Source organism: Macaca thibetana, chromosome 5 (assembly GCF_024542745.1).
Source record: "Macaca thibetana thibetana isolate TM-01 chromosome 5, ASM2454274v1, whole genome shotgun sequence".
Classification (NCBI taxonomy): domain Eukaryota; kingdom Metazoa; phylum Chordata; class Mammalia; order Primates; family Cercopithecidae; genus Macaca; species Macaca thibetana.
Window position 1 is genome coordinate 142,436,443 of NC_065582.1, and position 26,450 is coordinate 142,462,892.

Below are 26,450 nucleotides of genomic sequence, written 5' to 3' on the forward strand. Positions count from 1 at the left end.
GTGGCTCTGGGCCTGGAGAATACTGCAGCTTTGTAAAATATAACAGTGGTACTTTCTTGCTTTTACAGTGGCAGAATATATATACAAAGGACACCTAGTGCAGTGGGTAGAACAAAAGTGAACTAAGTGTCTAACAAAACAGATGGAAGGCTAACAAAACATTATTATTTTTTTTATATTCCAGGAGCTGGTAATTAAAATAACAAAAATCTTCTTTTCAGTATGAAGCTGTTGATGGTCTCTAAGACAGAAACTCTCATTAAACAAATTTCTCAAACTTTATTGTTTTGAATAATTAATCAGCATGCTGCATCTTCCCATGTACACTAAAGACCCTAGGTCTTATTCCACAAACCTAGACTAGTGCAACAAGCACCATTTTTATTAAAATAAATGTTCTTGGTTTAAAATAGAAAATATAGAGTTCATTTAATTTTACCTTCACACTTCTTATTCAACTGTTCTACTCTTTTTCTTTTTGTTTTTTTTTTCCTCTTTTTAGGACCACCTCAGAAAATAGTATCACCTAAACAAGAACATGAAGATAGGAAACAGGACAAAGTCACTGATAAAGGAAGTGAAAGTGGGACTTCCTGTAATGAGCTCTCCACTTCCAGTTGTGACAGCCATTCAGAGGCAAGCACTCCCCATGACAATCCGTCCAGTGCCCAGCAGGCAACAGCTCACCAACCGAATACCTTAACATTGGATCGACCCTCTAAAAAAGCACCTGTGCAATGGATGCCCCCACCAGACAAACGCAGAAACAGTGAACTCTTTCAGACACTCATCAGCAAGTCCCGGGAAACAAATCTGTCCAAAAAGAAAGTCTGTGAGAAGCTAAGTGTGGAAGAAGAAATGAAAAAGTGTATTCAGGATTTTAAAAAAATCCACATTCCAGATTATTTTCCAGAGCGCAAACGCCAATGGCAGTCTGAACTCTTGCAGAAGTATGGGTTATAGTAATTATCACATTCCCACAGTATTTTGATGACATTCAATGTTTACTACAGTGTCAGCACCTGACTGGTGTCCTAACAATGGTCAGTGTGATTCTTGCTGCTCTTCCTTGTTGTGAACAGTGGATGTGGAACAGTATTTTCTTTTATTCTTTTGTTGTTGTTGTTTTTAGAAACATAATTAAAAAGAAAAAAAAAACAATAAATGTTAAATCAAAATGGAATATCTGATTCAAACCATTTTACAAGAATGAAAGTACAATGTGCATGATGAAGCTTAGAATCTTGATTTTTGAACTCTGGTCAACTGGACATGTTTGTCACTTTGTAACTTATCAAAAACAAACCATCATATCATACCAACTAAAATGATATATGGATGAAGCAACATCAAGTAAAATTTTAGACGATGGTTATAGGACCGAAATCTAAAGTTGTCTAAATGTTAATGCAATAAAACAAGTATTATTTTTGCATGAGTACAATGTTACACATAAATCACAAGAAATAGGGAAGCTATGTTTGTTGCTTGGAAAGAAAAAATTACAAAAAAACAGCCAAAAAAAAAAATACTTTAGGCAAAGCCTATAAATGTAAGCTGTCTAGGAGACTGAATTTTCTTTGTTCTGGATCTGTGACTTTTTTGTGTATGTGTATGGTGTTTATGTATGTTAAGATGGTGTAAATATGCCTTATACTGTTATTTATGGCATCAACATTCATTTATTACTGCTAGTCATGGCTATTACTGTGAAATGAGTCTTTTACATCAGGCTGTGAAAATTGGTATAACGATACTTTGAAAGATCCTATTATCATGTTAATCAAAATAATATAGGGAAATGGTAAAGAGCTTTATGTATTTATTAAAAAAAGAAAAATGTATTAGAATTTCTTGATTTCTATTGACTTTTCTTTAAAAATATTCAACTGTCATCTTGTTTTCAATTTTCCTTTAAAACTCCAAGCTATAGAATGATTTGTTTAGACTTAATGTTGACAACTTTAAAACATAATTCAAAATGGAGATATAGTCAGATCCAGATAGCATTGGTATGGATTAACAAATACTTAGCCCACAAGAGAAAAAGTCTTCTTGTAAAAATACACTAAAATGTTATTTTATCTATTAACCAGATTGAACACTTCTCCAAAAACAACTAGTAAGTTATCTCTTACAGATCAAGGCAATGGCAAAACTAAAAGACCAGGCTTTTTGAAAAATGATTTCTTCCTGGTTGTACATGTGGAAAGAAGCTTTCTTATCATAAGCCAAACAATTTTGCCTCGCCATATCCACAGAAAGAAATGTATAATATCATGAAATTTCACTAAAGGAAAGGCTGAGAGAGGGTAAAAGTATCTTCAAGAATTAAAGGACTCGTTCTCCTCTGTGGTTAGTCAAAATGGAAGTTGAGCAGCATTTGTGGTAACATTTCTTTCAGCACAATAGAAGAAGATGAGCATTATCAACTCAAAGTTTTAAAAATCTGCATTCATTTTTGGTTGTATTGTTAGATTTCTCACTGTACCATTATATAAAATATCACCTACTGTGGACTATTCAAAGAAACTAATATATATGATTTACCTTGAATTATCTATCATGTTTTAGGCAAACAGCTACTTTCAAGTTCTGCATTTCGTTTTGGGAAGGTTGGCAGTCCCAAAATGGCTTGATGTAGCTGAAACACACTGGTGAGAGGATAGAGCTTGGCAGTAGGGTTTCCACAGTTCAAATCCCACCTGCACTACTTACTATCTGTGATCTTAGGGATAATGGGAATAATAAAGGAGCATAATACCACAGAAAACATTTAAATGATGTAATTGAAGTAACGCATCACCATCACTACTGGAGCTGGAGAGAAAAAAGAAGGTGTTTATCTTACTGGAGTCTAGGAACCAGCTCTATCAAATGGGAAGTTTGTAATACTCGGGGGTAAGCTGTCTTATAAGAACTATAGCTTCTAAGGAGTCACAATCACTTTCAAAGATGCTTCATGAAGCACAGAAGAGACCATTACTCTAGTTTTCCATTTCCCCACATTCTGATTTTACATCAGCACTTTCCCTCTTCCCAATATAAGTAGGAGCCAGTTGTCCAAGCAGCCTAGGAAATGTAATTTGTACAAGGGTTCCCCTTGTGACACAAAGTCCAGCTGCAAAAGGCAAGGAATCAAGGAATAAATCTGAAAACCTTGCACCTCGCTCTGTTTTTTTTCCCAATAAAATAGCTCAAATCGAATTGCAATGGAAATAATTTGGTAACTGGGAACTCTGTCATCTCTTCATATCTCTACACTGTAAAATAAGTGAGGCCAGTGATAATTGTCTATTCTAACAGTACTTGCTAAATTAGAATAAAAGTTCTGAACCATGGGATAGAAGGGAGCCCACTTCAACAACCATCTTTTGAGTACTTATCATACATCAGGCATTTGTCTCAAAAGTCAACAGAAAATTCAAGAAACACAGATAACCAGCTGCTGCTTTTGGAAGGAAGCTTACAGTGGGTCTGATTCTCCCAAACCATCATGCTTTCCCCAGAAGCTAAAACCTAGCTGGCCTCTATTTGGGTTAAAAAGGGATCAAGGGAAGCAGCTAGAATGGGGACTCTTCCTTGAAGAAAAGGAGACAGCAAACTTTAATGGTGAGTTGGGCTAAAGTTGGCATATAAAACTCCCTTTCCAAAAGCCTAGTAGATAAAATCTGACAATCACCACAAATCAGAAGACTGGAATCAGGCACTGAAGTTGAATATTTATTCTTCCCCACGTGTTTTATATTTGTTTTGTATACAGTAGATATTAAACTTGCGACCTGATGTGTTACCATTGCTAGTTTAAATGGAAACATTTAGTACTAAGATGAGAGAAAAAAAAATAGAAGTCAAGTGTGATATTTTTGATTCTGAAAAAATGGATAGACTACCTTTTCCTATTCTTCCTAGTAAGTGTAATTAAATCCCTTTACATTATATTTAAAAAAAAAAAAAAGTAAGACTACAAAAGGCTGAAAGAAGAGGAAAGACTAGCTAGGAATAGTGGGTGGTAAGTTCCCTGAGGTTTCCTTTTGCCTCATACATCCCAGACTTGAGCCTCACACATCCCAGTAACACCAATAGGTGCAGACAAAACAAGCCCCGACAAAAGTCTGTTCTCCTTAGTCAAAAGACCATGAAAGGTGTAGCAAGACAGAAAACATTTAGATAAACTCTGTCAGGTTGGGGAGAAGTGGACAAAATTGCATTACTTTTTTTAAGGCTCCCTACTTTTCATACAATAAAATTCAAACACTGTATAGACCATAATATAGGCTCTCAATAAAGTGGCTCCATATCAGTTTGCTTTTATTGGGCAACAAACCATTCGAAAGCATAGTGGCTTAAAAAAAAAGTATCTGCTTGCAGTTCTGTAAATTGGCCATTTGTCCTGAGATCAGCTGGGCACGGATCTCACCTGGGCTTACTTACCTGGATAATCCTGGTTATTTGGCAGGGGATGAATAATCTATAGCATCCTTATTGAATGTTTGTCCATTGACACGTTTCAATTACAGTGACTCAGTTGTCCATATAGCCCCTCCAATAGTCTAGCTCAGATTTATTCACATTGTGGCAGTGTACGAAAGAGTGTTCAAGGCCCTGAAGGTGTAGCTCTGAACTTCTGCATCATATTCTCTGTATTCTATTTGAGATGGTCAAAGCAAGCCATTCCAAATTAAAGGGGGTGTGGAAATAGCTCTATTTCTTCATAGGAAGAGCAGCAAAGATTTTGTGACCATTTGCAACCTACCATAGTTCTGACCTATGCTTTCACATCTAGAAGCAAACTCTTTGCACACCAGTTACTATTGATTTATGATTACCTATACCCTAAAATCAATACCATCGCACACTCCTCTAAAACCCAAACACATACAAACTTCTTCATCCACCTTTTGAAATCCTACCCATATTATGTGTTTTAATTCAAATGACACCTACTCTTCAAAGTTTTCTTTAGTTTATCAGAACAGAATTATTAATCATTTCATTCTCAGATATCTCAGATCACTTTAAAAACATCCTTTCTGTACCTCTCATTTATGTCATAATATGCAAGGGTAATGGTGTACACTTTTGGTTTTAATTAGTTTGAAAGATGTTTCATGTAGGTTAAGATCTTACTTTTCTTTGAATGGGAAAAATAATGAGTAGAGAGTTTCTGCGCACAGTGGGTAAAATAATTTTGGCAAATTAATAAACATCCTTTTCAATGCAAGAATATCATTAAGAGCCCTTGATACTCTTCCTGCCTCCCTAGGATTGCTAAAAGCCATTTTACAGTGTTTCCAGGCCAAATCTCACTCATTGATTTTACATTCCTAATCCCTAACAGAGAGATTACTCAAAGGGATATCTTAAAAATATTTCACAGTTTGTTCTAATTTGGATGAATGTGGTTTTGGCATCTCCTGCTTGAGATGCAGTGATTAAGCTGAAAATTATTTCTTCTCTCCTACAGTGTTTCCCTTTGGTTTGGCATACAGTAAACGTAAGTTGTGACCTGGTATATTAGTGATTTGTAGTTTAGAGTGTTAAATAAATTTTACCAAGGCCTAGTTATATTTGTTTATGAAAGGATGAAATTTGAAAGAGTTTCCTATAAAATCCTTAAACATCAAACCTATTTTCAAATTACCCTCTCTCACCATTCCACAACCCTAAAAACAATTACTTTGAAACATTACATACAGGGATTAAAAAGATCGTCAAACTACAGAGTTGAAAGAATCTTGAAAATCGTGTATATTTTCTATACAAATGAAACCAAAGTAATCTATGCCTATTTCTAGAATATGCCCATGGGCTAAGTACTTTATCAGATATATCAAAGATACAGCCATAATAAAGGCACCTAAGAGCTTATGGGTTTAATTTCAGCTGTAAGATGTGTACACAATAACTATGATACAGGGTAGACAGTAGGGGAGGGTTTTATAAAAGCACAACTATTGCTACATGGATTTAGAGGAAAAGCCAGCTTTATGGTAGAAATGGTATGTGACATGGGACTTGAAGGAAAGGTGATTTGGATTTGTAGGTATAAGGATGTTGAAAGGGGACTATGCAAGGAAAGAGACAAGTCTTTAAGTTTAAATGTGTAAGATAACTAGTAGATAAAGCTATTTTAGAAAAAAAATTACAAAAATATTATTGAATACATTTCAAAGTTTTAATGAATATGCCATTCTTACGTTGAAGAATATAGTAATGCTGACTGTTTTAATCATAATTTTCATACTCATGATTGTATTCTTATGAGTAAATTCTTTTTATACTCACCCAGTCTTTTTCTCCAGTCTTCAGTTGCAGCAGCAAGTTGCTAAGGTAGAGGCAAATTAAATTCTCTTTAAAATGCCTTTAAGAAGATGAAATGGAAACAGATCAATTAAAACTGACAAAAAGAAATAAGTCAATTAGAAGTTGGACTAAAAAGTAACATTTTTGAGGGGAGAAGTATTTTAACATTCACATTATTTTGAATTGCCAGTGCATAGTGATAATAAAAAGCAGATTAATTTTTAGTTAGTTTTATTGACATTTTAAAATTATCTACCCCTATTTCCTCAGCTCTCATCAACTGTGCTTAACACATAGTACAGTTCAGTGCAGAAAACAGACAGTTATAGTAGAGTTTAACAAGTGCTAAGCCAGAGACACATAAAAAGACTGTCTTGCCTGCAACTGCAAGTACATACCTTCATCATTTTCCACTTCAGCTACAGTAATAATGACTACATTGGTCTCTGCCTTCAATCTTTTCTCTTCCAGTCCATCCTTTGTACTGCTAGGGAAGTGATCTTCCTACAACAACAATTTTTCATTTTTATTATCCTCTTGTTTAAATCTCTTCATTTCACTGCCGATTGGGGAAAAAGACTTAAACTACTTTATATAACTAATAAAGTGCTCTATTCTCTGTCTCCTTTCTTTCTCCAGACTTATCACCATACATCCACATGTGCACACACACACATGTCCTTTTTTCAGCTATTTTTAACTACTTGCAATTTCCAAGTAGAATTTGCTGCTCCTTTCATTGTGCTCACCAATACAATATTTTTATGACAGAGACACAATTTTCTAACATGTGTGCATGTTTTCCTTTACCTCCCACTAACTAAAGATGAGGATTTGCCAGCACAGTCCTTACATGTTTGGTGACATAAAATAGAGTTTGTGCATGCAATCCCTACCACACCCCATTCCTACCACATTTTCACCTTTCCTTTTTCTTCAAAGCAGAATAAGTTATAGAAATAGAATTTTACTATTTTGTGAACCCTAATGAAATAATGGATTTAAACACCAACCACCCATGGCAGCAAAAATTACATGAAGGGATAATAGGAAACTTTATAATGACAGATTGACAGTATCTGATCCCACTGCCAAATCTTAACATCATGCATAGGAAGACAACCAGACACTAGTGCCTCCTTATATGAAAGAATAGGAAGCTCACAGTACCACCTATGATATATTCTTACCCAAAACAGAGACGTATCTGATAGGTCCCTAGATCTAACTCCAGTTTGCTGGAAAACAGGGGATAAAGAAACCTAAATAACAACAAAATGACACAGTCAGTAATTTCTAGGATGGAGGTTCTACATGACAAGTTAATTCTTCAACAATAAAGTGGTAAGGGAAAAACAAAGAGTGAAGAGGATCTATAGTCAAAAGATATATCCTATAGATGCTATATTGGGAGTTCATGTGGGTCCCAGTTCCCATCACACCAACTTTAATATCATCATCATCATCAAGGAATTTATTCATCTTAGGTAAATGTTTAATGGTAATAACAAATTATTATTTGTTAACAATGATATCGTGGATATGTTGAAAAAAGTGTCCATATTTTTTAGAGATACTCTCTGAAGTATTAATGGATTAAAATCTAAGATGTTCACCTTTAAAATAACACATGGGGTAGGAGCAATGTGTTCAACTAGATGAAGCCAGGTTGGCCATGTATATAATTACTGAAGCAAGTGACAGATACTCATGGTTTCTAATTTAGCATATGTTTGGAGAAGCTCATAATGAAAAATTAACCTTTTAAATAAAAAAAAGCATTCTCAGAAGGTGAAGAATGTTGACCCAAGAAATATCCTAGGAACTCTGAGCAAGGTTCAGAAAGTTAAGAGCATTTTTGAGGTTGGCGAACAAGAATTTATAGTGATACCAATTTATCTTATTGCATAACTTTCTGAAGGAGCATAGGCTTCTGTGGTAGAGAGTAGGTGTGGGGGTGCTAGTATAGATAAGGTGTATAAAAGTAATTAGCTATGTATTTGTTTTTTAACCATCAGAGAAATATAATGAAATATAGAGTGGCAAGAGAGATACAAGTAATGGTGAGGGTGTTAGTTAAATTATGGACCTTGTAAACTCAACTGGATTTTTTAAAATGAAGTGAATAAAGAAGGTAATAGACTGGGGATTGAGAAATGGAATAGATACTAGCCTGGAAATCTTATGAATCAAAGCATGAACTCACAGAAAGTGATTGCATATGAAATCTAGAAGAAATGGTGATTGTGGTCAGTTAAAGGGATTCTTCTAATTGATAATTTTAATACTTCATATTTTGAAGGCATTTCAGAGGAGCCAAAAATCACTTGAATCTATTTCAGCTTTCTTGGCTAATGATTTGACTTACATAATTCTGACCCTGTTGCATGACAGATTACTGTAATGGCTCCCTAACAGCTCTTCCTATAACCCCTCTAACAAATAATCTGTACCAGGCAACATTATTCTTCATAAAACACTGCTTTCATAATGTACCCCCTCACACAAGAGTCTCAGAACAAGGAGCCATCTGCGAGTCTTGTGTGACTGAACCTGTCATTCCCAGGCCTCTCTTAAGTGGCCAAACCCTGTACATTTTTGCTTCCCAGTTGCTAATTCTCATCAGCCTCAGCTCCAAGAAGACACGTCTTCCCATTACTTCTTTACTTTTTGTTTTCTAAATTTTGAATTCTTTTTCTTCCCTAATGCTTTTCCACATCAAATCAATAATCCCATCAAAACCGAGATAGACACAGCATAACAAAAGATGTCTGTGTGGGTTAAAACCCTAGCTTGATCACATATTAGCCAAATGCAACATGGTGGTGATAATGAGTACTTATCCTAAGGATTGATAATGAGTACTTACCCTTATGTAATCTTACATGTATTACATATAATATTACAGTATTACACATTATATGTAATATATGTAAGATTCTTAAAACAATATTCACCATTACTCAACCATTTTTTCAATTACTTATGAAAAGCCCTTTTTGCCATATTTCATTATTTGATTCCCTTTAGTAGAGATACAGAATTGCTGTATCTCAAAATAATTACACATGATGTTCAATAAACATAGATTTGTTCTATAATTACATGAAAAAATAATTACAGCCTCTACTATCCTTGTATTCACTATGTTTAAGTAGTGTTTTGCATCATTAGTTACTTAATAATGCTTATGATTAATCAAATGTTAAATATCTAAATTAAATAAAAGAAGCAAACAATATATTAATAAATGAGTCTAGGAATGAATTACTAAACAAAATAGCATAAATTTATCAAGTGAAGTTTAAGAGAAATAAACTATCTCAAATTCCCAACTTGTTCTAAAGTAGGATGCTAATTTCTCACTCTGGGTTCAACATTAACAATCTTGAGTTATACATCCAATTAATTATGCATCATTTTTCTGCTTCAAAAAACCAAAGCATGTGTACTTCTTCTCATTATAGTTGCCCCTTGTTTGTTAGTAAAGTTAATTTGTTATATAAACTTTCAAGGAAATATGCAATTTTAGAGAAGTTTCAAAAAGATACTTAAGCTTCATAGAGCTCATCTATGTACTGAGGAAATTTTAAAAAGTAAACTCCGACACAAATCAATGTTGACATCTTATGTACTTATTAGGGTAAATATTCACTCACTCTGAGATTCTATTCTATCCATATCAATATAGTAAAAACTGAATTATGAGAATACAAATATACTTTGAAATTCTGCTGAGGATTTTTTTTATGGGGGGCAGGGAGCTGCTACTGTCCTAAAGGTAATATTTCTCTTAAATGTTTGTTTAATATTATGACATGTCACTAATTGCTATTTCAAATATGTATAAAAATTGACAACAAAGTGAATTACTTTTCTCTTTTTCTTTAATGAACAAAATTTATCAGTGTTTTTCTTATTGAGATGTAATTCACCTATTTAAAGTATACCATTCAGTGGTTATTAGCATATTTACAAAGTTATGCTACCATTATCAGTGTCCGGAGTATTTTCTTCATCCTAGGAAGAAAGGCCATATCCTTAGCAGTCATTTATGAATCCCATTTCCCCGCAGGCAGCCCCTGACAACAACTAATCTACTCTTGGTCTCTGTAGATTTGCCTATTCAATAAATAAATATATAGAGAGAGACAGAGAGATATAATCATACAATATGTAGCCTTTTGTGTTGAGCTTCCTTCATTTAGCATACTGTTTTCAAGATTTATCCATGTTGTATCATGAATCAGTACTTTATTTTTATAACTAATATTCCAATGTATGGGGCTACAAAATGTTATTCATTCCAGTTGATGGACATTTGTATTATCTCCACTCTTGGCTGTTATGAATAATGTTGCTATGAACATTTATGTCCAAGTTTTTGAGTGCATGTATTTTTCCAATTCTTCTGGGTATATACCTAGAGTGGAATTGCTGGGTAATATGGTAATTCTCTGTTTAATTATTAGAAGAATTGCCAAACTGTTTTTCAAAGTGGCTGCAACATATTACATTTCCACTAGTAATTTATGCCTTCATAAATTACAGTCCTACATGCTTCATAAATGCAGTCTTCTCAACATCCTCAACAATGCTTGTTATTTCTTTTTTTTGTGGTAGCTGTCCTAATGTATGCAAAGTATTATTTCATTGTGATTTTGATTTGCATTTCCCTAGTAACTAATGAAATTCAGTATCTTTTATAATTTTTTTTAAGATTTTTTTTTATTATACTTTAAGTTCTAGGGTACATGTGCATAACGTGCAGGTTTGTTACATATGTATACTTGTGCCATGTTGCTGTGCTGCACCCATCAATCGTCAGCACCCATCAACTCGACATTTACATCAGGTATAACTCCCAATGCAATCCCTCCCCCCTCCCCCCTCCCCATGATAGGCCCCAGTGTGTGATGTTCCCCTTCCCGAGTCCAAGTGATCTCATTGTTCAGTTCCCACCTATGAGTGAGAACATGCGGTGTTTGGTTTTCTGTTCTTGTGATAGTTTGCTAAGAATGATGGTTTCCAGCTGCATCCATGTCCCTACAAAGGACACAAACTCCTCCTTTTTTATGGCTGCATAGTATTCCCTGGTGTATATATGACACATTTTCTTAATCCAGTCTGTCACTGATGGACATTTGGGTTGATTCCAAGTCTTTGCTATTGTGAATAGTGCCGCAATGAACATACGTGTGCATGTGTCTTTATAGCAGCATGATTTGTAATCCTTTGGGTATATACCCAGTAATGGGATGGCTGGGTCATATGGTACATCTAGTTCTAGATCCTTGAGGAATCGCCACACTGTTTTCCATAATGGTTGAACTAGTTTACAATCCCACCAACAGTGTAAAAGTGTTCCTATTTCTCCACATCCTCTCCAGCACCTGTTGTTTCCTGACTTTTTAATGATTGCCATTCTAACTGGTGTGAGATGGTATCTCATTGTGGTTTTGATTTGCATTTCTCTGATGGCCAGTAATGGTGAGCATTTTTTCATGTGTCTGTTGGCTGTATGAATGTCTTCTTTTGAGAAATGTCTGTTCATATCCTTTGCCCACTTTTTGATGGGGTTGTTTGTTTTTTTCTTGTAAATTTGTTTGAGTTCTTTGTAGGTTCTGGATATTAGCCCTTTGTCAGATGAGTAGATTGCAAAAATTTTCTCCCATTCTGTAGGTTGCCTGTTCACTCTGATGGTAGTTTCTTTTACTGTGCAGAAGCTCTTTAGTTTAATGAGATCCCATTTGTCAATTTTGGCTTTTGCTGCCATTGCTTTTGGTGTTTTAGACATGAAGTCTTTGCCCATGCCTATGACCTGAATGGTAGAAACTCAATCAAAACCGCTCAACTACATGGAAACTGAACAACCTGCTCCTGAATGACTACTGGGTACATAACGAAATGAAGGCAGAAATAAAGATGTTCTTTGAAACCAATGAGAACAAAGATACAACATACCAGAATCTCTGGGACACATTTAAAGCAGTGTGTAGAGGGAAATTTATAGCACTAAATGCCCACAAGAGAAAGCAGGAAAGATCTAAAATTGACACTCTAACATCACAATTAAAAGAACTAGACAAGCAAGAGCAAACGCATTCAAAAGCTAGCAGAAGGCAGGAAATAACTAAGATCAGAGCAGAACTGAAGGAGATAGAGACACAAAAAAACCCTCCAAAAAATCAATGAATCCAGGAGTTGGTTTTTTGAAAAGATCAACAAAATTGACAGACCACTAGCAAGACTAATAAAGAAGAAAAGAGAGAAGAATCAAATAGATGCAATAAAAAATGATAAAGGGGATATCACCACTGACCCCACAGAAATACAAACTACCATCAGAGAATACTATAAACACCTCTACGAAAATAAACTCGAAAATCTAGAAGAAATGGATAATTTCCTGGACACTTACACTCTTCCAAGACTAAACGAGGAAGAAGTTGAATCCCTGAATAGACCAATAGCAGGCTCTGAAATTGAGGCAATAATTAATAGCCTACCAAGGAAAAACAGTCCAGGACCAGATGGATTCACAGCTGAATTCTACCAGAGGTACAAGGAGGAGCTGGTACCATTCCTTCTGAAACTATTCCAATCAATAGAAAAAGAGGGAATCCTCCCTAACTCATTTTATGAGGCCAACATCATCCTGATACCAAAGCCTGGCAGAGACGCAACAAAAAAAGAGAATTTCAGACCAATATCCCTGATGAACATCGATGCAAAAATCCTCAGTAAAATACTGGTAAACCGAATTCAGCAGCACATCAAAAAGCTTATCTACCATGATCCAGCAGGCTTCATCCCTGGGATGCAAGGCTGATTCAACATACGCAAATCAATAAACGTAATCCAGCATATAAACAGAACCAAAGACAAAAACCCCATGATTATCTCAAAAGATGCAGAAAAGGCCTTTGACAAAATTCAACAGCCCTTCATACTAAAAACTCTCAATAAATTCGGTATTGATGGAACGTATCTCAAAATAATAAGAGCTGTTTATGACAAACCCACAGCCAATATCATACTGAATGGGGAAAAACTGGAAGCATTCCCTTTGAAAACTGGCACAAGACAGGGATGCCCTCTCTCACCACTCCTATTCAACATAGTGTTGGAAGTTCTGATTAGGGCAATCAGGCAAGAGAAAGAAATGAAGTGTATTCAGTTGGGAAAAGAAGAAGTCAAATCGTCCCTGTTTGTAGATGACATGATTGTATATTTAGAAAACCCCATTGTGTCAACCCAAAATCTCCTTAAGCTGATAAGCAACTTCAGCAAAGTCTCAGGATACAAAATTAATGTGCAAAAATCACAAGCATTCGTATACACCAGTAACAGACAAACAGAGAGGCAAATCATGAATGAACTTCCATTCACAATTGCTTCAGAGAGAATAAAATACCTAGGAATCCAACTTACAAGGGATGTAAAGGACCTCTTCAAGGAGAACTACAAACCACTGCTCAGTGAAATAAAAGAGGACACAAACAAATGGAAGAACATACCATGCTCATGGATAGGAAGAATCAATATCGTGAAAATGGCCATACTGCCCAAGGTTATTTATAGATTCAACGCCATCCTCATCAAGCTACCAACGAGTTTCCTCGCAGAGTTGGAAAAAACTGCTTTAAAGTTCATATGGAACCAAAAAAGAGCCCGCATCTCCAAGACAATCCTAAGTCAAAAGAACAAAGCTGGAAGCATCACGCTACCTGACTTCAAACTATACTACAAGGCTACAGTAACCAAAACAGCATGGTACTGGTACCAAAACAGAGATATAGACCAATGGAACAGAACAGAGTCCTCAGAAATAATACCACACATCTACAGCCATCTGATCTTTGACAAACCTGAGAGAAACAAGAAATGGGGAAAGGATTCCCTATTTAATAAATGGTGCTGGGAAAATTGGCTAGCCATAAGTAGAAAGCTGAAACTGGATCCTTTCCTTACTCCTTATACGAAAATTAATTCAAGATGGATTAGAGACTTAAATGTTAGACCTAATACCATAAAAACTCTAGAGGAAAACCTAGGTAGTATCTTTTATATTTTTTTTGTTGATTTGTGTTTCTTCTTTGAAGAAATGCCTATTCAAGTCCTTTGACCCTTTTTAAATTGCATTATCTTTTTACTTTTAAGTTGTAAGAATTTTTCTTATATTCTGGATATCAGATATTTAGACAGTTTTCAGATACATGATTTGCAAATATATTCTTAAATGTCTAAATTAATAGGCTTCCCAGACATTGCCAATGAACTATGTACATGTGAGAGCAAGGCTTCAACATTCAGGCAGACAGATTATCACTCCATTTTGGTGTTCATACACTGCTTACTCAGAGCCTGATGGTCAGCCAGCAGTGAGAGCTTAGTACCTTCTCAAGTCTTTCCTGGGCATGTACGTAGCCCTTCATATGTATGCGACCTTCCAGATTCCCAGAAATATTTTGGAGTTTTCCGAAGTCTTCTCTATATATCTAATTCCCCATTTTTTTCTTTTAATTATTTTGTTTAGCTTATTATTTTTCCCAACTGTTATCATTGTCTCAGGTAACGGTGGTGATAAACAATTGTCACTGATTATTTCGAAAAACATCTTCGGGAAAAGACTGTTCATCCTGGGGAGAGTCTGAGTCAGGTCAAATGAAAACAAGATTTATCAGTGGGGTTTTCCAGCAAACCATGGGAATTGCTTTGAAGGAACTCTAGTCCCAGTATTTTTCTCTTCGGAAGAGGCTACGCTGCTGGTTTTCACTTTGATTGGTAGCTATTGCTTTTCAACGCTACCACAGAGTCAGGGAGAGGTCCTAGGACTAGGGCATTAAAATGCCACAAAACTCATTTCTCTTACTGGGATTCTGCTATTTTTCTTGAGTAAAGACTCTCGTAACTATTATAAGTCTTTGGTTAACTTTCAGAGTTTAAAAAAAGTTGGTTTTGAGCATTTTTGCCAGTATTTTTATAGTTTTTGTGGTTATATTTTCTATGATTAAAATAGAGAAATAATAAAAGTATGATTTCACAATCCACATGGTTTATTGTCACAAAAAGACTTTTTTTCCCCCACAATGTTCAAAAAAGAGGGAGAATAATGAGAACAAATCTTACAGGAAATACACTTGATGGAGGAGGTATTTTAAACCATACAGTGAGTTCCAATTTCATTTAGAGTCCAATTATTAAAGTCTTGTTGCTCAGTTAGGATGGAAGCAGGCCTCTTTGTATATAAAGCCTAATCAAAGTTTGAGGCATACTTTTCTATGAGATGTTCTCAGAAGAGACGATTTGACCAACACAGTGGAGATCTGGGAAAACACACAACATCGTTTGGCGCTAGCAAGCATTGTAGATGTGGGCAGGGAGGACTTGGGGAATAACTCAAAGACTGGCCAAGAGTAGCCCTGCCACAGCCTATGCTCTCAATGTGTTTGTCAAAGTCTTGAGTTATATGTTTTGGAGTATAGCAGTTGAAGCCAGTAATTCACATTTATAGTCTGTTAAGGTATGAGGTAACATTCTTGAGGGGAAAGGGATTACGCTCCATGTTCTTACCTTAGCAAAACATTATGTCATTCAGGTAGCAAATCTTGTACGTGCTTGGATTCATTTCAGAGCTACGTAAGAGGAAAGGATTTTGGGGGCCCTTACCCATTCCAGCTCTATTACTGTTTTTGAAATTGATATAATTTTAATGTTTGTCTTTTTCTGAGGGAAGTTTTTCATTGAAAGGAAATCATATATTTCCTATGCACAGGGGAACTGTGCACATCCAGTGGTATTATATAGAATCTTCCTAGATCAAGCCATTTCTTCCCGTCTTCTCAGAAGCTTGTATTCAAATTCAACATAGTTTAACTTGTATGGAACAGAGACCAGAGAAACAATTGTTTTCTTTTTTAGTTATATTTTTGTTCTTGATTTTAATACTCTGTGATTATATTAAAATTCTATGATGAATTATGCACCATACAAAATCAGAGTACAGTGGAGTAACATAAATCAAAGAACAGGTGATATGTTGAAAGTTACATTTCTCATAACTGAAAGTACTGGCAGTTCTGATCTAATAATAATAAAAGCACTGACTGTTGTATCTAGGTTTTCTTTCCTGGACAAAGAAGGATAGTAATCAGCAAATAATTCATTTTTCATAACTGCCTCCATTGTTCTAGAGTTCCTTGAATTCTAAACATCATAATAACTACCTGCTTCCGTACCTAGAAATCACATGCCTGCATGGTAGAAGCCTAGCCGGCAACTGTGACAAAGTAATAAATCCAGTCCCTTCAGAAGAGCTCGTACATTAGTCTTGATTAAATCAGGCTGCTATATGAAGTTTGCTATTTAGAATAGTCACCTTTTCCAAAACACTTGTCAGTGGAAGAATTATTTAACTTGAAAAGTCCTATTAAGAGAAATAAAATCACCAGCAACCACGGGCAGTGGAAGTTCAAAGCCTTGGTTTATGAGTGAGAGTCTGGTTCACCTTGAATAGGACATGTACAGCTACACATGGACTGACTGGTAACAAGATAGTATAACATTGCTTTAGAATATATTTTTAAACGAAATCCTTTTGAAGCCCAAATGAAATGCTTTCATTATCATAGTAATAAACTCTAAATCCAACTATATCATTAGCGTATATGATGGGAAACGTTCTCACTTTCCCCTCATGACTTCAGCAACCTGTCTTGTTATGGTTTGTACTGAAGAAACTGCAAATGTGGAGATAAGACAGTCTTTTCATAATCGCGTGAACTGCTCATAAACAGTGTCAGCAATATTTCAGCAAAAAATTCTGAATTTACCTATACATAAAACACGCTTAATTTTTATCTAATCTCAAGCCAGAATCTTCCAAATAATAAATAACTCTTCACTGAAAATGTTGTTTCTTGCCACCTGGGAACATGAAGTAAATTAAAGAGTGCCGTAAATATGTTATTTTGTATCTGCCAATCTTGCTCTTAACAATTATCATGGCAGTCCTGTATAAAGAATATTTATTATTTTAAGGAAATATGTAGGTCATTATTCCTAGGATTGAAAGGAACCAAGTAAAATATCATTAAATTATTCAGTATTCTGCATATTTAACGGAAAACCCTTAAATGTCTTGTCTGTGTGTTTTAAAGCAGAAATTCCTAAATTCCACCATTTGAGATTGGAAATCACAGTTGGAGAGTACACAGGATCTGTCTTCAAATTAGGATGAAATTTCCATTTCACATGTACTGTTGTAAATATCTGGATGTTGAAACAGATGCATGCATGGCACAGTGAAAACACGGTTGAAATTTTAATTCTGAATAATCAAAGTTTCCTATGCTGCTCTAGTGTCCCTCTTCACTGCATTCAACACTATGTGCATTTATTCTCTCTTTGCAAAACATCATATCTCACATGTTAATAGCTGCCTGATGAGGTACCACGACTGTAGAAAATACCCCATACGTTGGCATGTGCTTGTCATACTGGATTTTAAGTATTTTTTTAACTTGAGCAATTTAAAAAAATGCTAAATGGAATCCTGGCTAGACAATTATCAGTTTGCATTCATATTTCTACCTAGTATTTTATTTGTACATTCACTTAGTCATTGCTGGGTTTTTGTTTGTTTAGTCCAGTTTTCTTTCTTTTTTTTTTTTTCTCACTACAAAATTAGACATTAATGCTGCAGTTATAAGTAATAAAGACACAACGGCCTTACAGATTTTATCATCCGGAAACAATTCCAAGTGTAAATAAATAAAGCTAAAAAATAGTGATCTGGGATTAAAATGTCTCCCAGAAGACATCTGGCCCTGCATCTAAATAATTAGTAGGTGTTTTCTAGACAAAGGAGTGACGGGATTACTCAATGCTTTTGTGGAGAGAATGGATTTTCAAATTCAAGAAGAAGCTTGCACAAACGAGAAACTGAAAGTAATCCAGAAGGCAGGATGTAGAGAGGTGAAGCTGCAGAGGTCAGTGGAGACCAGAACATGGCGGGACTTTTAAGTTATTTCAAAGGCTATTTCAAAAGCTATTTCAAAGATTTTTTCTTAGGGACAATGGGAAGCCAAAGACAGTTTAGAAACTTGAGAGCAAATGAACAAAAACTTTTCAGACTATCATTTTGGGTGCAGAGGAAGGTAAGAGTTTGCGTATGACCAGTTTTGTGTATGACACAGTTATCCAAGGAGAGAGATTACATACAGTACTTGAACAGGGGGCTGAACATTAGGTACAGAAAAAGTGAAGTAATTGGAAAGACCCAGGGCTATTAGGAATATGTTCTTTTCTTAGGATGTCTCCATACATCTGACTCAAATGCCTCTGGTAGGCTTAATCCTTTCATAAGCCTTGTATAACCATTATAAGTAGCTTTTTGGTGGGAATTAAACTGTCAATAAAAGAGCAGTGGACACAATTGGAACTTCAGCTTGGTTTTTTCCTACCTACCAACAGTCACTTACCCTTTTGGAATTAGTTTTTCCTAGGTTATAGAGTGGAGATCTACAATGTCTAGCAGATAATACATGCATAGAGTATTTTGTAAATCATATATAAAAATAGCACTATTATTTAAAGAAAGTAAATTCAAGTAGATTAATAGAAATAATTATGCACCTTGAGGAAAATAGGAGTGTAGAGAAGGGGAATAAGCTATCTCAAAAGATCATTTGTGAAGGAGAAGTTCAGTACTCCATTACACAAATTACATAACAGTCTGTTGATTTCTTCACCAATTCATCATATCAAACATCTGCAAAAAGCCCCTTAACCTGCTCAAACCAATTTGGAGTCCGGCTTTGCAACTATAGTACCAGTCTCTCTTTCTATCACATATTATATGAACATCATAACATTTCCTTCCCCTCCTGTGTAGACCACCAGAAAGTTGACCCAGTATTGTCTAGCTGCTATATCTGTGATATTTACATTATTTATACCATGCCTCTACAGGGCCAGAAAAATGCATGGTCGGTGTCCCAAGTGTCCTAAGGTTGACAGGCATACTTCTTATATTTTTGATGCCTCTTTGATAATGGAAAAAAATTTACAACTACCTCTGAATTAAGTTATTGTAGAATTTCCTGGCATAAATCTATGTTTTCTGAGTTCCCTATTAGGAAATAATTTAAATAATTAAGTACTGACTTTGAGTTTTTTTTCATTTAAATCACTCTTTGCTGCAAGAGTAGTTCTAAATGGCCACATACAAATATCCTCCTATTATTGGAGAAGATGAAGTCATTGGAATGCTTCTCTGGATTCCACTAAATAATCTTTTGGATGGATTCCAGATGTAGAGATGTTTAGATATGCAACACCAGTTTATACATAGAGGGATACTCTTTATTTTACTGCCAAAAACTTTATTTCTTTCTTGAAGGAGGCTTGTGCATTTTCTTTGGCTTAAAATTCTATAAAGCACAGGTTAAAGGCAAATATGCCTTTGATCCTAAAGTTGTGCCAGTTAATGTCACTAGAGGTCCTTGTAAAGGGATTTTTGTGTTTGCTTTTTCTTCCCTGCTTGACTTTGCTACATTATTCATGCTCACCTTTAGTCCATCTGGCAATGCATTTTTTTCTCTCTTTATTTGTAGTGCCACAAATATGTGATATTATCATGAAACCTGGTAATGTTTATCTAACACCCTGTAGTGTGAAAAGTAACTAATGAAAGGTGTTCAGTGGAATCTCACTCCCTTGTCTCCTGACTACCCTAATACCAGCGACTAGTTGCTTGGACAGCAGTGTTACTGAATCTGCTCTCCTTTGTGCTCATTTGAATCGTCTGCCAGTGTGATTTCTGGTTTGATTCCCAGACAACTGTAGCTAGTAAATTTCCAAAGAACTTCAGATAACCATAACTGTTTGTATGCTTTAAATGAGCTGGATCTTGCTATGTGAATGGTAATAGGTAGATAAATGAGAATAATTCTGGGACATATATTATGGTAATATTTCATTGCCCTGTATTTTTGCAGAATTTGAGGTGTTGATTAAGGTAGAGTTTGAGGTGTTGATTAACTGAGCTAAGTGCCCCTTTCATTTTAGATAGATAGACTTATCATAGATATACTTAGATATACTTATCATAATAAGTCTAATAGAATATGACCGACATACTTTTTCTTGAGAGTGAGAACTTTGCTTCAGTTTTAACTCATTTACAATTTCAGTTACTTATATAGATTTCTGTCAACAGGCCAAGAGGGTCAGTTGAACATTTATGGGCCTTTCAATATATCAAAAATATGATTAATTTGCTATAATTTTTTTCCTTTTATTTGTTAGTCAACTAGTTATGATAAAAATCCTTATATAATTACCATTTTTTGCCTCTTTGTCATAAACACACAATGAGCCCTAACTCCTTAGGCCAAGAAGAAGAAAACTACTTTGTTTTATTGTATAGAATGATTTGAAGGGCCTATGGAGGACTCCATTGCAGCAATATGAAAATAACCACCTTATCTGGTACCAGTGTCTGGAATTTTGCCACTAAGAGCTCATTCCTATTTCCTTTAACTATATTAGCTCTTCTTTTCTCTTTAAACATGTAAATAATTCTAGAGTAGATAAAAGAAATTAAACTGGTTTACATCAAGATGTAAGTGACCTAAGTCATTTTTCCTTCCGACAGGAAAGAGGCAAGTAAAGAGAGTATTGGGAATTTGTGTTATGATGGTTGAAGGCTGAAATAAAGAAGGAGTTGAGGTGCCCCTAAAGCACACTTGATTGATTCTATAGTGATATGCTTTGGTGGTGTTCTCACCCAAATCTCATCTTGAATTGTAGCTCCCATAATTCCCACGTGTTGTGGGAGGGACTCAATGGGAGATAATTGAATCATGGCGGTGATTTCCCTCATACTCTTCTCGTGTGTAGTGAATAAGTCTCACAGGATCTGATGATTTTGTAAGGGTTTTTCCCTTTTGGTTGGCTCTCATTCACTTTTCTGCTGCCATATAAGATGTGCCTTTCACGTTTCACCATGATTGTGAGGCCTCCCCAGCCACGTGAAACTGTGAGTCTATTAAACCTCTTTTCTTCATAAATTAGCCAGTCTCAGGTATATCTTTATCAGCAGTGTGAAAACGGACTAATACATACAGTGTGTCCATAAAATGAGTGGCTGTCACTTGGACTCAGTGACGGTCATCTAGGTCTGCACTACTCAAGCAAAAACAAAAACAGAAACAAAGTAAACAACCAATGAGAGAGCTTGTCCTCAGCCATTTTTCAGTTTTTCAGTCTTCTTAATCTCCAGTCTACCAGTAAAGATTTAATAGCTTCCTCAGTTAACCTATCATCTTAAAATTGAGTGCAATCTTGTTTTGCATCACCCTTGTTTCATTTCAGAGCATATTTATAGCTTGGATCATTGTGCCAGAGGGTCCTCAAAAAATCCAGCCTGTGCACGCTGAGATTCCTTTTTTGATATTTGCCATGAGACAGTGTTTCCTTCAACTATGAGCACATGGATTCAGCACACTGTTCCTGAGTCTAAGTGACTGTAAAACCTAGGCCATTTTACTTCCAAGAAATCGTTTATATAATTTATAGCAGAAGGAAAGAGCACAAAAGAAAGCATAACATTTCTTCAGTGCTCCCATCTTTCACTGTCAAGAGAAAATTTTGTTCGCTTGCAACTCTGCGATAGCTCTGTTAGCAAATAAAAGATTCCCACACTTCTTTGTGCAATAAGTGATAAAGAAAAAGATGTAACTAGACACTATATTGTTAATTTTGGAAATAAAAGGAGAAAGAAAATCACTGAAAAGGAGAGAACAGTGACTACAGCATGTCCTCTAACTTTGTATGTGGATAGTCCACTAGGGCTATTGTAATTGTTTCAAATAAAACTCCTTGTCAGAGGTCTGAAAAACCAGTAGGTAATATTTGATCATTACTTAATGTTATCACAAGTAGGAAATAAAGGAACTCTTAAAACTGATGTCTCTGGCTTGAATAAGTGAATCTTCCATTCACTCATTCAGTGACTTATTAAAAAATAATTAATTTGAAGCTTTGTCAGAACAAAAGTCTTCCTTAATCTTGGGGGCAAAATTATTATGTACCAAAAATAAGTATATTTGCTGCAAATTTCTTTCAGTATATTTATTGTTTTCTTTAAATAGTTGGACCCAAATTATATGCTACTCTACTTCAGAAATTCACATAATTTACTTATGTTTCTACAGTGTGATCATTTTCATCTCTAAGGAGTTAATTGTTAATAATTTTGTCAAAAGGTATCTCTGAGGACATTTATAACACAAATGGTAAAGCCTCGTGCCTTTTTGAGGAAATCTTCCAACTTTGCACACTTTGGAGAACCTAAAGTCCAAATAGTCACAAATGGAGTGTTCATCTCTACGTTATCGGCTTTATCCGTTAATTTTTCTGCATGAGCATATAATACTGCCATTAATCTAAGAGACTCATAGAGCTGGTGTTTTCCTGGTTTTGAGACTGACAATCGGTCAGTGTGGAATGGTCACTTGGATAGCCTCAGCAGGAAGACAGCGCATGTTCTTCTCCCAATATACCTGCCTCAGTGGCTTTCCTTTTGTCTCCTCATTAGCATTGTCCTCTGGCAAGACATAACATTTACATATCACAATGTAGTCCTGTGCTTTTTTCAGTTCCAACACTTTTCAACTTTATATACCTATTATCTAGCCAAACAGATGCCAAAATTTTTTATCTGTAGCCTTACTTTACACTATTTTGCTGGAATTTCCGTCTTCACCCAAAAACAGGCAACTATTCCTTCAAAAGAATCCCTAATGGCACCTCCTAATTGGCAAAGCAGGACCTAATCTGTCCTCATGTGAATTCCCACAGAACTTGACTTGTACCTTTATAATTACAGATTTATAATGATTTACATTAATAGTCATTTGTGTATTTATCTCATTCCTCTCCTGGTATGTAATATGTCTAACAGGCCCAAACCTACACTGTGTGCCTGTGTATAAAGTTTTATTTGTTATTATTAAACTTAAGTTGAAATGAAGGATGAAATAACAAATGCTTATCATTCAGAAGAAATCAAAAATAAAAGCAACATTTATTCATCATGACTACTGACAAACTTAACTCACAATATCAGAACTAGCTTGAGTTTGGAAAAACCTAAGGGCAAGTGAATTTAAACATTAAATCAAATACACATTTATTGAGTACCCACAATGTGTGTGTGCTTCCAAACTTTTCAAACATTTATTTAAATATCTATAGATTCCTAATAGTACATATATGCTTACATTTGTTTTTATTAAATTGAAATCACATATATACATTAGTTTGCAACTTGCTTTTTTCTTTTAACAATTTAAAACAAAACTGCTGTACATCAGTAAACAAAGAACTATCTGATCTTATGACTGTTTCATGTTCTATAATTTGTGGTATGTCATAATTTACTGATGGACATTTAGCTTGCCTCCAGTTTTTGCTGTTGTATGCAATACTTGATAGAAATATCTTTGAATCTGTATAACAATATTCTCAAATTTTATTTCTTAGGGATAGTTTGTTAGAGGTGGGATATTTTATAAATAGAGTATACGTGACTACAGTTTTAATATATCACAATTAAATTCAATGGAGATTACAGTAGTACTTAACAGTACCTGTTTCCTTACTGTTCCATATATGATGCTGCTAATCTTTGAATTTTGCTTTTAAGTTGATGGTAAATATATTCTATAGCATTTTAATTTGCATGCCCTTCATTAATTAAAATTTACCTTTAGCATAGTAACTCTTTGGCATACAAATTTCCATTTCCCCACGCTTTTTCCCCAGGCTATAAGTAATGTTCTTTCTGGTTTAACCATCATTTTTTCAATATTTTGGCAGTATCTATGTGAGTAAGGCTTTATGCTCTCTTGCCTGATATGCAAATGAATAAATAATTCATTTACATAATTAGTTACTGACATGATAATTTAATTTTGTCCATTTTGTCTACAAAGAGATGGAGAGGGGAGGTGTTTACTTTGTAATTTTCTTAGATGCTTCAGAGTCCAAAGCATAATACCATGAACTTAATTTCAATGAAATAGAAGGCTTGTTTACTTGACTTAGACAACGATCTCTTGGAACAGCATTATCTCTGTCCTAACCATTCTGCTCAGTCTACACAGTCACGAGGCACTGGAAAAGAAATCATTGATAAAAGTGTGATTTCCAAGATGTACTCCTGTGTACATATGTCTTAATGCACTAATAAATGGTATTTGTAGTGTATATGTTTGAATGACCTTTATTTTGTAAAGTTGTATTCTCATTTTCAGTTGTAGTTGCAACTATGTATTGAATGTATATATCAAATATATATACATATAAAATTCAGCAATATATTCAGTGTTGTTTTAACAGCATCACTCATTTTAGATAGCAATTTCATTTTAACTTCAGTATTTATGCACAAATACATGAAATGTAGACAATTATATGTCACTAATACTCTCTGTTTAATTTTATTTTTATCTGTCTTTTTCTGTGCTCTGCATCTCAGAGTCAGGAACTCTTTCCTTCCACATCACATGCCCTGTCAACTTTCTTGTGTCTGAGTAATTTTAAATGAAATCCTATTTATCATCACATGCTTGGTTTTATATAACCTTCTTGATTCAAAGATTATTGGACTTTGTTTTGCATGTACAAAATAAGAAAACATTCCTTTGAATGACTACTCAGGGAAATCAGCATTGTGCCTAGTTATCTTTTATTCTTTAATTTTTTTTAACTAAAATCCCTAAAGCTGGTGGTACTATTTCCTCTTTTCTGCTATAACTGATAGATTTTAATTTTTAGAGTAACATTTCTAGACTGTGAATGCACAAAGGATAAATTTTATAAAAATAACCAAAATTGTGTTCGGGGGTGTTAGCAAACAACCATCACAGCCTCCAGCAATTGAAATGGATACGGGTTCTGGTGCTGGCTGGCATGATAGAAAAGGTTGCATCTATGCAATTTTAAAATTACAGTCATGGCTAAAATGTAAAAAAGTCAGCCAAACAATAATTTTGAAGTACAATGTTAAATAATCTCTTTAGTAACGTATTTTCCCTAAATTGTTTCCATTTTACTTTCCTTTTATTGAATCATATGCATATTCTAAGTTACCAAGATTCATCAAGCAAGGCAAAATTATCCTTTCCATTTAAAAGTCTTCTCCATTAGTCGTATTTAGCAATATGAAAAATAGAAGAAAAGGCTCCTACTGGGAGCTTTGATACACAAAATCTTGCTAAAATCTCAAGTATGTCATGAAATATCAAGGAAATTCCAAATGTTTCTGGTCAGCAAATAGGAATTTAAAAAGATCTTCAGTAAAAGAAAAATCCTCAATTACATAAAGCTGATAAGCACAAGGTTCTTTACGCTGTTCCTCAGGATTCTTAGATTTTCTACTTTAATCTCATCTTTTTTAAATTTTTTAAGAGTTTTATCTTTCATGCTAATATGCCTAAGTCTTTGTTTTCATATTACATGCAAGACAGAAACAAGAAGATACACTTTAATCAAGAAGAACTTTAATTTATTTTTAAAAAACTGGAGATTTATCATATTTTGTATCTTTTATTGTTGAAGTTTCTGATAATTATATTAATTAATTCTTGATATTATTATATAATTTTATGTCATTTTGAAATGATCTATTCTCATTTTAGGGGACACTCTATTCTTTTTAATTGTATGTTTTGTCTTTATCTTTTCACTGGAAAGGTGACTATTTTTAATTTTTTTACATGTTTTTAGAAAAATAGAGATGTGTTCTTATTATGCTGCCCAGGCTGGTCTTGAACCCCTGTACTCAAGTGATCCTCCTGCCTCAGCCCCCCAAAGTGGGATTATGGGCATGAGCAACCACACCCGGCCAAGTTTTTTCATTTTAATAATTGTTAACATTGGTCTTGTATCCAATAATGAACTGTTATACTAGAGAACTAGGAAATCCCAATCCAGATTATGTAACATATGTCCAAAATATGGTAATAATTATTTTACAAGCATTGATATAGTACTTTACATTTTATCTACCACACAGATTACTTCTCTCGGGCTCCTCTTCCTTTTCCCACCTTTTAAATGGCAGCTTTCCC

The 26,450-nt window shown here is 34.8% G+C and overlaps 1 protein-coding gene across 1 annotated transcript in view; it reads left to right on the forward strand.

Moving 5' to 3' along the window:
* The window catches only part of KCTD8 (potassium channel tetramerization domain containing 8), a 285,596-nt gene extending 283,746 nt beyond the window's left edge, over positions 1–1,850 (forward strand). Inside the window, exon 2 of the mRNA XM_050791612.1 lies at positions 503–1,850. Within this exon, the coding sequence (XP_050647569.1) occupies positions 503–963 (461 nt within the window). The 3' untranslated portion in view covers positions 964–1,850. The remainder of the gene's footprint in view (positions 1–502) is intronic.
* Positions 1,851–26,450: the final 24,600 nt, after the last annotated feature.